Source organism: Girardinichthys multiradiatus, chromosome 6 (genome assembly GCF_021462225.1).
Source record: "Girardinichthys multiradiatus isolate DD_20200921_A chromosome 6, DD_fGirMul_XY1, whole genome shotgun sequence".
In the NCBI taxonomy this organism is placed as follows: Eukaryota; Metazoa; Chordata; class Actinopteri; order Cyprinodontiformes; family Goodeidae; genus Girardinichthys; species Girardinichthys multiradiatus.
In genome coordinates, this window is record NC_061799.1 from 5,918,174 (window position 1) to 5,934,941 (window position 16,768).

The window sequence follows — 16,768 nt, forward strand, 5'->3', positions numbered from 1 at the left end:
GAAGATAATCAGTACCTAATAGTCTGGTCCTTTGCAGCGTTCTCTCTTTCCAACACAGAAAACTTCATCCCCAATTCCTCCTTTTCCCTGTCAGACTCAATCAGACTCTCTTTCAGTTTGTTCTCACTCTCAATCACCTTGAATGCACAACAAAATAAAACATTTCCAGCATCAACAGGCGAAAATGGCTTTGTTTGTATTGAAAACAAGACAATTCCAATAACTGTACCTTTTGTAGCTTAACAGAAGTTGTGTCTTTGTAATTTTTGAAAGCTTCTTTGAGTTTCTCTGCATTTTGAAGGGCTTGGTTCCTTTGTTGCTCAGCTCTGCAAGGAAAGGTGTTGAACATACTGTGGGAGCTTAACATGGAGGCAAATCTGAGATATCAGAATAAAGGGATCTGACTGTAAAATGACTCAGTTGTTTAAGTCAATAAAAGAAAGTAACTATTCCAACAAAACCCATGTTGACAACAATCAGACAGCACTGTGTCAGATTACAATCAGATGTAAGCATGTGTAAAATCCCCACCTCTTCCCTAATGATGTTCTGTTGTCCAGTTGCTCTCTTAGCGTCCTCAGCTCCTCAGTCACTGTGGCAACTACAGCATCACGGTGAGCTAAAGCTTCCTGACTACACTCCACCCTCAGCTCCGCTGCCCTATAGAACGTGCAACATCCCAGAAAAATACAGTTAAAACAAAATAATAATCATCGTAATGATAGATTTTATTTAAAAGTGTCTTTCAGAGCACTCAAGGACACTATACAAGCAGCAAACAACAATAAAACCAGAGAAAAATGCACATAATTGAAAGTTACATGGAACAGGGCAATCACAGTGAGTAAGTACTCTTGAACAGATGGGTTTTGAGTTTAGACTTAAACAGAAACAGTGTTAGTATTTTCGTTGTCCGGAGGAAAAGAATTCCAGAGTTTGGGAGCAGAGGGGGAGAAAGCCCTGCTCTCCATGGTGCTGAGGCAGGCAGAAGGAACAGTAAACTAGATGGAAAAGGAGGATCAAAGGTTCAAGATTTTATTTCAGAAAGGTGAGAAGTGAGGGTGGGAGTATAGGATCTGGCTAACTAGATGTTGGATGGGTGCAAAAACTTGTTATCACTCATGTAAAAACTTTGTGTTGCAAGGCACCTGCACTATGCCTTCCTCCCTGTGTGTGTGAGATCATTGTTATCTCTGTGTGAACCAGCCTCCTTTCTGTCTCACACACACACACCCTGTCTGAACTGTCTGTTGAACTGTGCATATAAATAAAGAGATAGGGTGTCAAAAACTTTGTAGTTTCACTGCAAAGTGGGCTACCCTTGCTGTAAGTAACTCTGACTGTATCGTTCTTACCTCTGAGTTGACTAAATAATACCTAACATTTATTGGTCCTTCGTAGCCGGATTAATTCAATAACCTTATGTCTCTTTGCTTTAACAGTGACTCTGGGATCCGTGGGGGAAGCCTGACGTCGAGTGAAGCACCGCTGCACAGCCTCCTTTAGCCGGAGTGGCTGAAAGTCCCGGTGTGTGTGAATTCACACCTGGCCAGTGGGTTATCGCCTTCCTCGGCGCGGGGTGACTCTCACAGGGTCCAGAGAGTCACCAAGAAGTCAACTCCGAGGTGAGACAGTTTTAAAATACAGTTCATAGGAAAAGTACTTAACAGTCGTTGGTAGTGCGTCGCCGGTAAGGACGCTGCATTAGGATGGTTTTATTCCACCGTGAAAGAAATAGTGACAAATTAAGGTAGGGCCCCGCCAAGAAGGGGGCCAAATAAAACGACTAAGGGTTATTCCCTGCGAGGGAATAGAATAAGCGCTATAAAAGTAAAAAGAACGGAGTAAATTGAGCTCATAAAATAACACCAAGTTAACTTAGAAAAATTACAAGGTACCTGAAACTAACTGTGTGACTGTGTTGTGTGTGTATGGAAGACTAAGCATTTTAATAGAATCAGCAGGATTCTGCTAGTCCTGTGTTTTCTTTTGCCCAGATTAAAACTACGTACTGGTGACTTTGGAGATTCAGGTCGGATTTCATTCCAGAAAATGAACACCGCTGCGAATTAGTCGCAGTAGAAGGCCGTGTTAATGTCCTCTCCATAAATCTCATGCCAGTGACCTTTTATCTGGGACATTTATACTACAATTAAACTAACATAAAACATAATGGGGAAGAAACAAAGTAAACTAATTGACTTAGAAGGGGAGGCAACGTTTATGGAGAACTATGTAAAAGGAGCCGGTATGATCTGTCATAGATGGAATAAAAAATAAAAAACATGGGTTTTTGGGCAAATTAGATACAAAGGATGTCTTAAAATTACAAGGGGATCTAAAATTAGAAATAATGAAAACTAAAAAGAGAAAAATAACAAAGAACAATGGGGAAAGAACAGAGAAAAATCTCTGATTTAACAGAAATATGTACACGATGGCATAAAAATACGGATTTTCAGGTAACTTAATTATCACGGAAATCCTAAAACTACACGGGGATCTTAAACTGGAGATTATGCATTCAAAAGATTCAAGAGACAATAAAAAACCTTGCCAGATTATAATTTCAAAGGGGACTTTTCAGTCCCTGAGTGCTCACAGTTGATAAACAGATTAAAACAAAAAGTTTAATTAAAAAAACAACAATAAGAGCAGCTTTTAACTGACATAGCCATAATACTGAGGCCTTAAGAAAAGCACAGGAAAAAACGTTCAGCTTAACTGAAAACAAATAAAGGGGGGTGGACCGCCACCCATCCCAGTTTAGAATACCAAGGTAGCCCCAAATTATAAAGACTAAGAGGTGGTTTTAGAGGACGTGGTAAAGGAAGTTAAAAGAGGAGGTGACAATGTGGACAACATGGAAACTGTCCAACTGGACAACCCAGTGAACAATGACTAGAGAAGGGAGAACAGAATGTTGTTAAAGAAGTAATCTGAGAGTAAAACATTTTGTAGGCAAGCATTAGTGAGAAACAGGTGCTTTAAAAATCATTCTATGGTGTTATACTACCAACGATATCATGATAAAATGCAAAAGATTCATTTTACAGGGAAATAATTCCATATTTGGCTCAGATTTTGTGCATTCTTGATTTTTCCTCTTTGAGAGAAGTTAAATTTCAGCTCTGTGAAACGACCTTGACAAAGAGATGCAGCTGCCTGAAAACAAAGATAAAACTTCTGCAAACAGCAGAAGCCTGTCTCTGCTGAAAGGTCTAAAAAAAAATTGTAACTCTACCCTGCATGTGTCAAACTCAAGGTCCGCGGGCCAAAACCGGACCCCAGAAGTTTAGTGATTCTCTAGAAGTAGAGCCTTTTAATATGGTGATTGTGTGCTTGAATGTTATTTTGTCAATCAATAAATAGTTTTGTCTACATTCTGCCACAATCTGCCTTTTGAAAATGTTTTGAATCTTGCTCTTTATATATATAAAAAAAAAAGAAAAGAAAAATTGGCTAAAGTCTGCAGACACAAAATGAACCTGGATTGAAGCTCTAACTAAGTTTATTTAATCTGAGATCTTCTCCAAATGCAACAGTATATGTCAGTCTACATGAGATACTAACAACTTCACCTACTGGTATAATATAAAGATCTGATTGAATATGTGAAACAAACAATGATGAAAGTTTTTCAACAGGTGATGCTCATCCAGGAGGAAGACAGTGTTCCTAGGAAATGCAGCTCATTCATTAACAATCAATTTTTCTCCTATAGGTGGAAGTTTTGCTGACTAATCATAGGCTGGATCTATGAAACATTATGTGCACAGAACAAATGACCAATGTTCTGACTGACTTATGAACCTCACTGACCTGACAATGATAACATGACACCCAACAGATAACACCTTTAAGGTGGACCCCACTAAGACCACCTTATTGATTCTTGGTGAATAAAAAAAAAGAATTGAAGCGTTCAAAACAGACCTAGGGGAAACAAAAGGGGTTATGAGGAAACAATGTACATTTTAAGAATAATAGAAGTCAAATTATGTTCACATTTTTGCAAATAAAATGACTCTGACAGAGAAACAAGTAAGTAGTGTGTGAATGTGTGTGAATGGGAATGACTGATTTCATTGTAATGCATCTTTGAGGGACCTTAAAAGCGCTAATAAAGGTCTGATGTTCTGATGATCTTTGCCAAATTTATATCTTTATAAGGTTTCCAGAATCTTTTCTGAAAAATCATATAAAGATAGCAAAGGTTCTACCTGTATTGAAAATACTGATGAACATAAGAAAGTTCATAGACCCGTCTTCAATTTTTCATAATTCTTTTACAAACAGGTTATTTAAACTTTCATGTGGCCAAATGTCTGTGTTTGACTTTCTGTTTTTGTGAAATAAATGTCTGTTTCATGTTATGTAAAAATTAGAGTCCTCAACATACCATAATAATATTAGGTCAGTTCTCTATGGTAAAACAAAAAGATTTTAACAGATGTTTAGACTTTTTCCAGTCAGGTTCAAAATGATTGAATTAGACTCAAACTTAACATAAGATGAAATGAACCTTAACAGAATTACTGGACTGGACTGAAATAGATAAAACTTTAGTTAATTGAAACAAACTTTAGTTACTTGAATTAAATACAAAGCTGACTGAAACTGGATGTTGTATCTATAAAACTGGGTAAAACAAACTAAGATTATAAGATATAATATGCCCTTCATTTTTTGTGTTCATCAGTGAGTGAGTTTTTATTTTTAATAAGAACTAAACCAAGCAATATTTAAAATAATAGCAACTACCAAAAATAGTGATCTCATTTTTAAATGTAATAAGGACATATAAAATATGATAAAAAAGAATAATAAGAATTTGGAAAAACAGAGGCTTTAAACCTCTGCAGGAACAGCACTGACACTGTCGAAAGTGGATCCTAATACAGGAATCTGGAAGCTCATTCTGGCGTGGACAGTCAAAGTCCATCCAAGGACACATTTAGATGAGGCAGAGGGACAAATACAGGGCTTAGCTGAGAGCAAAGAGAGCAACATGCATCCTGCCCTAGCTGCTGTCCCACCTGAACTGTGGTCCCAATCATCAACTGATGTAGGACTTATAAAGGGGTTCCCACCATACAAGGTTAAACTAATATCTGAAAAAAGGCCATTAGTCCGCCAATACCCCTTAAAGCCAGAAGCTGAAGAAGGTACTAAGCCAGTAATACAAGATATGTTGAAGTCAGGAATATTAAGAGAAGCACCTGACGCTACATGCAAGACATATCACACTGACATCACTATTATTATCACAGCCAAACATAACTCTAAAAAGATGTGCCCTTTAAATCCAAGTACTCTAATACCTACTGCAGAAGATGGAAAACCACATTCTTATAAAGCAAAGAAGAAGACAAAAAACCCAGACAAGACATTTCTCAAACCCTTATACCAGATTCATGTGTTGTGTTTGTAGATGGCTCAGCATCTAAAGATGAATATGGAAAGAATAGAGTTGGTTATGCAGTAACAACCATCGACAGAATAATAGAAGCTAAATCTCCACCCAATACATGCTCAGCCCAAACTGCAGAGTTATATGCTGTAGTAAGAGCATGTGAATTACATGAGGGACAAATACTTACTATATACACAGACAGCCAATACGTTTTCGGATCAGTACATCACCATGCTAAGATTTGGCAAAATAGAGGTTTTAAACATCATCAGGGACAGAACTAACTCATTTCAACATATTAAAGAGAAAATGTCAGATCTGCTATTTATAGACACAGACGTGCTGAAAGACGCCCAACAGTCAGCACCCGAGACAGAAATAAAGGCCTGGCCAAAGAGAGGAGCACAGAAAAAAGATGACATCTATCAGATAGATGATAAACCAATCCTCCCAAAAACATTTATACAACACAGCGGCTACAGTGACACATTGGGAAGACCCACGTGTCAAGGGGGGAATATGTCACATCTGGTAAAGCATTAATCCTACACTATAAATTTTTCTGACTATACAAAGAATTTTTGCAGATCATGCATAATTTGTTGCAAACACGGGGGAAGAAATATTGCCTAGTTGTAATAGATGTACCTAGTGACACATTTCTTCCCCACATATGGTATCCCACAGGTCATAAGGTCAGATAATGGAACTCATTTTGTAAATAAATTAATAGAACTAAGTTCTAATGCATTAGGGTTTCAGTTAAAGATTAAGGAAAACAATGGAAAAACAGGGAGGCCACGGCCCGAATGCCTATCCCTGGTTAAATTATGGATGAGAATAACTCCAAATCAAACTGGTCTTACTCCATTTGCCACCTACTGTACATCATTGTATAACTCCACCCACTGTGTTCTGAGCCTGAGATCACGTGGCACCAAGTTGCTGATGTGAATTTGTATTCTCAAAGAAATAGTACATGGCGGACCGTTTTCTCTGCCCTCTGACATGAATGAAATAGAGAAAGCACAACAGAAAACTTCATTAGCTGAGTGGATGAATAAAATGTTGCAGACAAAAGAAGAACAAATGTCTAGTTGTCTGCCGATAATCTCTGCTCCTATCCCACAGAACGACCTGAGGCCTGGAGACCTGGTCCTGATTAAGACACTCCACAGGAAGGATTGGAGCACTCCTCGGTGGAAAGGGCCGTTTCAAATACTCCTGACAACGCCCACAGCTCTGAAAATAGCAGAGAGGCCTTCCTGGATCCATAAAAGCCACTGTAAGCCAGTTTTGCCATTACAGGAGCCAAACCAACCGACGGGGTAGCAGAGGAAGTCCGGGTTCAAAGGAGTTGGAGGACCCATATGGCCCAGCGTCTCAAACCGGTGAAGAAAAAAGCTGATCTGCGCCCAATTATAAAATGGCTCTCTGTAACATGTGGACAGGACTGATAAGCCTGAGCTTAATTCTGGTAGCAGGACTCTTTCTCTATCTAAAGCAGGATCCACAGGAGGTGATACCGAACCAGAAGAGATGGACATCAGACGGGACCCATCTCAGACCACTGACGGAAGGACATGACACACACCCATTTCTGCAAAATTACTGGTATCGTTATGTGTATGACACAGCTAAAACTCAAAATAAAACTGATTGTTATGTGTGTTCCATAATGCCCGTGCATTCCCAAGGCCCCACCATATATGTCAAAGTTATGAACCTCACCGAGACAAGTTGCGCCATATCAATGGGCCTGATAGGATATACAAATAAAAAGTTATTTCTTATGCAAAACCAATCTTTCATATTTAACACTTCTGGAATGTGGACAGATGAAAATCAGATCGTTGTGAATTCTACACTGCGCAGTAACCAGAGATTAAATTATAGTTGTGACCCAGAAAACTGCACTTGCGACAGAAAACAATGGCAACCTCTCAACATTACAGGGATATCAGAACCATTCAAAGCATATGTAACAGACCCCGGAAACCATCGACACTGCATAAGACAAAATATTACAGGGAATCATACTCATTTTGTAGGGAATACTACGAAATGTAACTACTTCTACACTTACAGGAATAATCCCGGAAACGGCACATACTGGATAGAAGGGGTGGCATGGTTATGTGATAATAACGTTTATGTACTTCCACCCAGTTGGTATGGTGTATGTGCCCCAGTTTTCACATCAGATCACACTGTGGTACTTAGTAAGCAGACTATAGTTGTACCACATAGGAGATCAAAAAGGGAAATAGATGTTAAACCACATGACCCCATTTGGGGAACCAATGTCCCAGATGAATTTAAACTTTGGTCTAAAGATGATAAAACATTATTATCTCTCTTACCCTGGTTAGGTGTGGGCAAATTAATGCTGCGCGTGGAAACTTTAAGTTATCGATTTGGATTGTTTCTAAATAACTCCATAATAGTAGAAGAGGGTCAAAACACAGAAATGAGCGCTATGCAAGCCATGATAATTCAAAACCGCATGGCTTTGGATATTCTAACAGCATCAACGGGGGGCGTTTGTGTTCTATTGAATAACACCTGTTGCACATATATCCCAGATAATATACACTCTGCAAACATAACGGGAGCATTAAACAACCTACGGAATCTGCAAAATGTCATGGCACATGACCACCCAGATCCTAACTCTTCTTGGTTAGATTGGATGCTCACAGGGGGATGGATAAATCTGTTTTAAGGTTCTCCTAGTTGCAATAATAGCATGCATGGGCCTTCTGTGTCTCCTGTCAATATGTATCATCCCATGTTGCAAATGCATGGTACAAAGAATAGTAACTCAGTCAGTCACGGTGGCATATGCAACACTGAACCAGGTAGAAATGCACAAAAATGAAGGGGACGATTATGATGACATGTTGTAAATAAATCACATCAAAAGCCTGAGTGTACTCATACATTGTATTTCATAAAATGACCTTACAGCAGAAAATCGAAAGAAGTTGTTGCTTAAGTGAAATGAGAAAAAGTACAATGATGACATAAACAGGGCAGATTTTTAAATTCCTTTATTATGTTTTACTGTTTTCATCAAGTCTTTTATTTTTATGTTTTCAAATATTATTCTTTTATTTTTATGTTTTCAAATATTATTCTTTTATTTTTATGATTTCAAGTATTATTCTTTTATTTTTATGATTTCAAGTATTATTCTTTTATTTTTATGATTTCAGGTATTAATCAACATTTAACTTTTAATGGTTGCCGAGGGCGGCGGGGCCGTATGAGTATTTCCCACAAAATATAATCTGTTTACCGTCCGTGGGTTTTCGCTCATACAGAATATTTTTTCTTACTCGTTTTTATATTAAATGTTTTTACTTGTGATAAAAGGAGGGACTGTTGGATGGGTGCAAAAACTTGTTATCACTCATGTAAAAACTTTGTGTTGCAAGGCACCTGCACTATGCCTTCCTCCCTGTGTGTGTGAGATCATAGTTATCTCTGTGTGAACCAGCCTCCTTTCTGTCTCACACACATACACACCCTGTCTGAACTGTCTGTTGAATTGTGTATATAAATAAAGAGATAGGGTGTCAAAACTTTGTAGTTTTCACTGCAAAGTGGGCTACCCTTGCTGCAAGTAACTCTGACTGTATCGTTCTTACCTCTGAGTTGACTAAATAATACCTAACACTAGACAAATAGAGCTGGTTGTTATCCGCATAACTGTAAAAATGGATGTTAAATTTCTGGAAGATATTGCCAAGGGGAAGAAGTTAAATGACTAAAAATAGGAGTCTGAGGACAGAGTCCTGGGGCACATCGGTTGTGACGGGATGGATGGAAACTAAAGGATTTATGCGCTCACTTTCGTCCTCTAGACTTGAAAACTGGCTCAGAGTTCATCTGCTTAGCTGTCTTTCTCACCCAGATGAAGACTCTAAAGGAGCTACAACCATTGTTTTACTTTTCCTTCCCATAGAAAGTACTCCTGGATCAGTGCTTCTGTGTTCTATTTCCTTCTCTGCTCTGTTCTCTCAAACCCCCCTTTGGTCATGGCAGATGGTTGCTCACATTGAGCCTGGTTCTGCTGGAGGTTTCTTCCTGTTAAAAAGGAGTTTTTCCTCTCCACTGTTGCTAAATGCATGCTCAGTATGAGGGATTGTTGCAAAATCAATGAATGGAGAATGGAGGATTTCTATGTAGGATTATCTAAGCTCTGATTTGGAGCCAATCACTAACAATGCCATGATATTTCTCCTATGGTAAAACTCCTCGCAACACTTCATTCAACATCATTCCAGCGTAACATCGCTGCCGTTGATCATCTGCTGAACACGCACAAACCTGATCAGCCTGTAATCGCACATCATGCAAAAGACCCACTGTGCTTTGATGTTGACAATATAATTAATATAAAAGAACTAAAGACATTATATGGCAGATTAAATCCTTCATTTGCAAACTGGATGCTAAAATCACTTCTTAGCAGGTCAAAAATCACCATTTTAAGGCAGCTTTTCCATGTGGTGACAAAGACAATGTATGCTTTAACCTTGTCACTAAACAAAACACATAGCATTATTGACAGTAGCGTTATGTCACTGCAGGGCAATCGGAGCTGGATCAGTTTGATTACGTTGTTTAAATGTGAACATATGCCAGGGGAGGATTCTGTTTATGCAGTTAAAAATTATTTTGTGACACCAAAAAACTATTTAAACAGTCGCACGTATATTGTTAAAATATTGGCAAAACAAACAAAATTAATTTAGTAAAATCATTGGAAAATAATTTATTTTTACGTACATAAATGTTCTATTTAACTTTTTTGCAGGACAGTTACGTGATGCTATGTTTTAAAATTAGCAAAGCAATAACATACGGATTACCAACTCCTACAACAATCTACTTTTATGTTGCTAATATTACGTTTAGGCTTAAATATTGTGGCTGTTTATGATAAACTCCGAACTCTTCAAACATAAACTCCAAAAAAAAAAAGAAAAACAGTCCAGAAAAACAAGGGCAAAACAGAAGGAAACAATCACCAACTGGATCTAGCAACACAGCAGAGGATCTGTTTGCTTTTCCTCTTGTTCCAGCCAGTAGCATACACAATTTACTTATTTAAATAGGGCGGTGTGCACCTGTTTTGCACCTGTTATCCATTGCACGCGCAATCTTTGAAAATTGCACACAAAACACCCACTTATTGCACGTGCAATTTATTTATAGTATACACAAATTAGCACCCTCTATTTGAGATCTTTGAAGATCAGTCCCTCAAAGTAGTAATTAACTAATAAATAAGAATGTCTTCCTTCTAATTAGAAAACATTTTAAGTTTGTTCAGAAACCAAGTTTTATATATGTGAAACTCGGCCTTTCACAGGAGATCAATAAGCTTACTTTAGTTCCTCAGTCTGAGTCTCCAGTTCAGCTTCCATTTGAAGGATGTGTTCACTCATGGCGGCCACGCTGCTGCTAAGCCTGACCCTAGATAGGCTGGGATGGACCTGCCAAAGAAAATCACATTCTTTACTTTTCTGTACAAACAAATTCAATCCAATCCAACTTTATTTATTAAGCGCAGTAAAATCAAACTGCTGCATAGATCAAAAGTAAATATATATAGGCATAAAATGAATAAAATAAAATATACAAAAACCAACATAAAATCAATGCCATTTTGGGGATTACAAACCTGTGAAAAAAGGTGGGTTTTTAAAAGAGACTTCAGGCTGTCAGGGAGGAAGTCTGCTTATGTGCAGCAGCAGGCTATTCAAAACTAAGCTTGGGAGTAGCTACAGAAAAGGTCTCCTCTGAGCTTCCACTTGGTTCTCAGCACTGACAGAAGCAGCCGCTCAACAAAGTTGAGAGAATGAGGGGGCACATATGGCTGTAAAAGCTCAGAGATGTAGAGAAGGGCAAGATCATTTAACTTAAAAACTAATACAAGAATTTTTAAATTAACAGGCAACCAACCAGTGCAGTGAGCTTAAAACCAGTGAAATTTGGGCAAATGTTGCACTTTTTCCACGGAGGGTTCCAACTCCGCAACAGCTCTACTTCACTCGGTTTCTCTCTACTCCGTATGGTACCTGCTGTGGTTCCACTGACGGAGGAGGTTAGGACATGAAGCCCTGCCTCCAGCAGTCAGTGCAGTGTGCTGTGCTGCTATTAATGTCACTGTATGACGTTGTCACATCAAAGCAATCTACGTAAAAACATAAAAAATAATAAATAAATAAGAATAAAAACATAAATAAACAAAATGAAAATAATGTTTGTGTTATTGTATGTGCAAGAATATCTTATACATGTGTGTTTTATGTATTAAAATCTTCCACTGAGATAATTACTGGACCACAGCCCAGCCAGAACTTATAAAATAAGGTTCAGGGGTTCTAACGTGAGGGGGTTGTGGCAGGAGGAGATGAGATGAGAGGACAGCCGCTGTCCTCTGTCTGGCCTTTCTGCATGGAGTTAGCATGTTCTCCCTGTGCATACGTGGGTTCTCTCCGGGTACTCTGGCTTCCTCCCACAGTCCAACAACATGACTGTTAGGTTAATGGGTTTCTCTAAATTGCCCTCAGGTGTGTGTGTGTGTGTGTGTTGACTTGCGATGGACTGGGGACCTGTCCAGGGTTTACCCGACCATAGACTGCTGGAGATACAAGCTGGAGGCACAAGCTCCCCCACAACACACCATGCAAAAAGTCGTAGAAAATGACTGACTGACTGACAGGACTTTAAAACCACACAACCACAAAACAACGGACTTCTGACCATGGTGAAGTTAGTTGTAGGTTGGATGTTGGATATTCGTGCTCTGCAGATTCAGCGAGGTCTTCCCCTCATTTGATCCGACGTTGGCAGTCATGTTACAGGCAGCTGCTCTCTGCCTGCTCCCTCATGTTGCGGACGCTGGTTCTCTTAAGAACCATCAATAAATTTCTGAACCAAACCTCCGTGTAATTCAGAAAGCTGATGTGTCCTTTTTCTTTTATTTCGGCCTTCAGGCATGGTTTATGATTTGTAAATAGTAAATTTATATTTCGGTTTGAACCGCTCTGGTGATTTTGGTCCTTAATATTATTGTTGCTGCTCCAGAGTTGTTAACTTTTTCCTGCACTGCCTTAGAGAAAACCTTGTCACATCTACTGGTCCAATAACCAATCAGTGAACAGCGGTCTGTTCATATCACATGTAGTCCCTACTCAGCCTGGATCATACCTGCTCCTGAGTAGGTCTCAAAAAAGCAGATACTAGGCCTGACAAAATGAGTAATGGAAACATAAAGAGGCATTTGTGTGAGTTAGTTAAAAGACATGCAGCAGCATTTTGTACCAAACACACATGTCCAGTGGAGGACCTACTGACTCCAAAATACAGTGTGTTACAGTAATTCAGCAATGTGGTGAACAATGGCTGTGAGAGCTGAAAAAAAACTGGATTTGACACCTCCTTCATCTGGCCATCTGCTCCCATAGAACTGAAGCATATGTCATATTTCTTTTGTGTGGAGATCCATGTTATACCTGCAGCTTGGAAACTCCTGGTTCATACTGCAAAGCATCCAGGTCACAGATGAGCTGCTCATCCTCTGTGATCAGGCAGGCATTCTCCTGACGCACGCAGCCTACTCTCTTTCTTACAGGAGCAGACTCCATTCCTCCTGACTGGTTGGAAAGAAGCAAACAAAGCAGGAGAGGAGGGTAAAGGTTTAGTAAAGTACAGTTTTGGTTAGAAGTTTACAAACTCGTCGGTGGCAAGGTCACATTATTGTTTTGGCATTTATTATTTACGTGAACCTTTCTTTTTCCCCGGGTTGACTGAGTACAGTTCTCTGCAAAAGCATTTACACCACTTTAACTTTTTCACACAGAAAACCCTCGCTGTGTTTTATGTGATGGACCGACACAAAGCTGCACATATTTGGGAAATGGAATTAATAAAAGAAATCACACAATGTCCTCAACCAATCTAAACTGCATTTACTGACCATTCACCGCAATAAAGCCTGCAAGTCTTTGGAGTACGTCTCTTGCAGTTTTCTACATCTACAGACTGGCATTTTTCAGCCACTGTTCTCTGCAAAACAGCTCAAACTCAGTTAGATTGAATGGAAAGCATCTGTGAACATTAATTTTATTTTTTAAGCCATGCCACAGATGGATTTGGATTTATGTCTGAACTTTGACTAGGCCATTCTAGCACATGAATATGCATTTTTGGGAACATTTCCATTGCAGGTCTGGCTGTATGTTTAAGGTTGCTGTCTCTAGAACTACCTGGTATTTAGCGCTGTCTTCTCATCAACTTTCACCAGCTTCATCAGAATCAGAATCAGCTTTATTGCCAAGTTCATGCATACAAACAAGGAATTTGACTCTGGTACACTTTGCTCTCTGGGTTTTTAAATATATTTATGCATATATCTTTATGTCCTTAAATATACACATATACTAAGGTGCATTTGCAACTTCAGTATGCAGTTGTTCTGTACTCTATTAAATGTTCATCAGAGAAACTGTCTCTGTGGCGGCTGGTTTTATTGTGGCTGTTTAAGAAAAGCATTCCCACAGCACGATGCTGCCACTGCCAAATGTCACTTTGACTCTTTCCATTTTTTGTATAATTGATTGAGTGCTCTGTGACATGTCCACAGTGACTGGCGGTAAATTGCTGCGCTGGGGTTTATTTAGAGAGCCCAGATAAATAAGTACACATCCTTTTCAGGTTTTTGAATAAATGCATCAATGTTTCATTTGCCTTCAGCTTCACAATTACCCATCCACTTTGTATTGGTCTACCACATACAATCTCAATATAACAAAATGAAGTTTGTAACTTGACAAAATGTGTTGGTACAGAACTGGATGAACAAACTTGAATTTATTGGGGATTTTCTGTCTAATCTCTGCACTCAGGCCTAATTCTACCTTGGTTTGTGTAACTGAACGTCTGATTATCACTGTAGGAGTTATCGGGATTTTATGTTTCTGTCCCACACTCTGGTAATTGGATCAGATACTTTAGGCTGAACACATCTTTGCTAGATTTCTCCTCGCCAGCATTTCGATCCTCAGTTAAGCTTTAACTACTCTAGAGTTAACTTTTGGGCGCTCATTGAATGGCAACAAGTGTAAAGCTAAAAGAAAAACAGCTCTGTCTTTGCAACATAAAGCAAACACTGTGCTTCCAATAAATGACGTTAATAGAAACATTTGTGAACGTAAACAGAGCAGCTCTTTACGCCGACAGGTGATTAGCTAGTAAACGTTAGCCTTGTTTTTGTGATAAAAACAATTAATTACACACCAGACAGAATTTCTAATTCAGTTAAACTATTACCTTTGTTGTGTGGAAGATAAGAAGCTCAAAGCATCTGTCTCTATTCTGTATTTCAACAAATCTCTTGAGTTTCTGGAAATTGAGGCAGAACGGTTTGTAATTTTTAGTCTCCGCCCACTTACCAACAACATGCCTTACAATTGGATAAAATGAGCCATTCTGTAAAGCGATTGGTCGACAAGCGGCAGTGTTCCAGAGCAACGGCGCGTGTTGGTTTTAAGGAGTTTGTAAAGGGTGTAGTCGTTTTCATTTTGCCGTCACAGAATTACAACGAGAAGTAAGGGAGGAGTGACAAATCTCTGATAAAGGTTTATTTTGTGGCCCACAGTGGGGTATTCCTTAACAGTATGCCGACCAGAGGTAGCTCAGAGAGGGGCTTCTCTTTGCAGTTTTGGGAAGGAGGTTTGAGAGGAAAGCTTCTCTTTCGGAGCTTTATCATCACTCTACCGAGGTCGTCGTCATCAGGCAATATGGGCTTTGAAACATAAAATGTGCGGGATATCCTATTCTGAGTGGTAAAATACATCCGTTATACAAACCCATCCAATAATGGCAGAAAACGATGTCTATGACATGCCTTGCATCGTTTCCCTTATAATCCACCTTGTTTTGCAGGGCTGAAATTATAACAGCAGTGGTTTGATTTCAACTCAGTTCTCTGCCTAGACAGTGTGTTATTTTTGAGAAAATACACCTACTGTGCCTTTGACACAGCCATGTGTCAAAATCCCAGCTTGAAGTCTATCTGTTAAAGAGGTTTTTAAAAGGGTTGAGAGTGTTTGTTACCAGGACAAAGTCAGACACACCTGTCTCATGAATTCAAGTTCAATATGTCATAAAGTAAAACAAACAGCACAAGAGTAAGTTACTTTGGGTATAGTTTTTTTGCTTCTAACCTCTAAATCTGGTGTTGGAAATCCAGTTCAGGTCATCTGAAATTGTGCCACACTTGTTAGGAAAATGCATTTTAGTTGGCCATGTGGGTTGGATCCATAAAAACAGCTTGCTAAATCATTTCTGCCAGTGCCAAACAGCTTCTGGTGGAGGCAGTGTGATGATGTTGAGTGACATCTCCCTCACTGGAAAAACGAGGTTTGATAAAATTTTGCCACCATTGCCAATCCCATAGCTTCCCTTTTAGAGACTGAATAATCTGCCAGGAAGGCAATGCTCACCCCACAGAGCAGGGTTTATCAGAGGCTACCTGAACCAGCTGAACACTTGTGACCAGCTTGAGCGTCCTGTTCATGCCAAGGTGACCAACTCAACTACACTGGCTGATCAAGCTGGTGACCAGCATGAGAGATTCTATGCTTTACTGAGGCTCCTGTATTGTAAAAAAATAAGTTTGTAAATTGCTAATGTGTCTTGTTGCTTTAAATCTCAATCATGCCATCCAATAAATGACACCAGACAAGAATCAAATGTTTGGCATTGGCAGAGAGGATTTGGCAAGATATTCATGAGGGCAAAATATCAATGTATTTTTTGTACAAATGTGGAACCGTGTAAAGGGAAATGAACAGGTCTTCCAACAATATGAGATTTATTGCCAATAAGCATTTTTACAGCAAAAAAGTTTTTGTATCAGTCACACAGTCAAAGTGGGCATCAGCTGTTCTTGCGGGGCTGAATAAGGTATGACCTGGCTGTGTGCAAACCCCACCCACTGCTCTTCTCTCCAGGTGACAACAGGTGCACATCCAGTGATAAAGGTGAAATGTCCAAACAAAAAAATAAAAATTACATTTACAATTTCCACCCACTGGCCTACAAATGAGGATTTACTGTCATGTTTTTTTTATTTTCTTTATATTTTTTTGCAGCAGTAGAGGGCTTTTTTAATTTTTTTGATAGTAGGTAGACAGGAAAGAGGGGCAGACATTTGGCAAAGGTTGCACACTTAACCCCTACTATACCAGCGCCGCACCCCAGTGATGTGTCTTTATCACAAAAATCATGTATAGTTCATTTTAGCAATGAAACCACATGGAGCACAAACAG

At 39.1% G+C, this 16,768-nt stretch overlaps 1 protein-coding gene across 1 annotated transcript in view; it reads right to left on the bottom strand.

Annotated features, from left to right (window-relative positions):
* The window catches only part of ccdc18 (coiled-coil domain containing 18), a 34,547-nt gene extending 19,663 nt beyond the window's left edge, over positions 1–14,884 (bottom strand). Inside the window, exons 1-6 of the mRNA XM_047367172.1 lie at positions 14,765–14,884; positions 12,949–13,089; positions 10,817–10,923; positions 532–660; positions 230–326; positions 16–137 (exon numbers count right to left, since the gene is read on the bottom strand). Of these exons, the coding sequence (XP_047223128.1) occupies positions 16–137; positions 230–326; positions 532–660; positions 10,817–10,923; positions 12,949–13,080 (587 nt within the window). The 5' untranslated portion in view covers positions 13,081–13,089; positions 14,765–14,884. The remainder of the gene's footprint in view (positions 1–15; positions 138–229; positions 327–531; positions 661–10,816; positions 10,924–12,948; positions 13,090–14,764) is intronic.
* Positions 14,885–16,768: the final 1,884 nt, after the last annotated feature.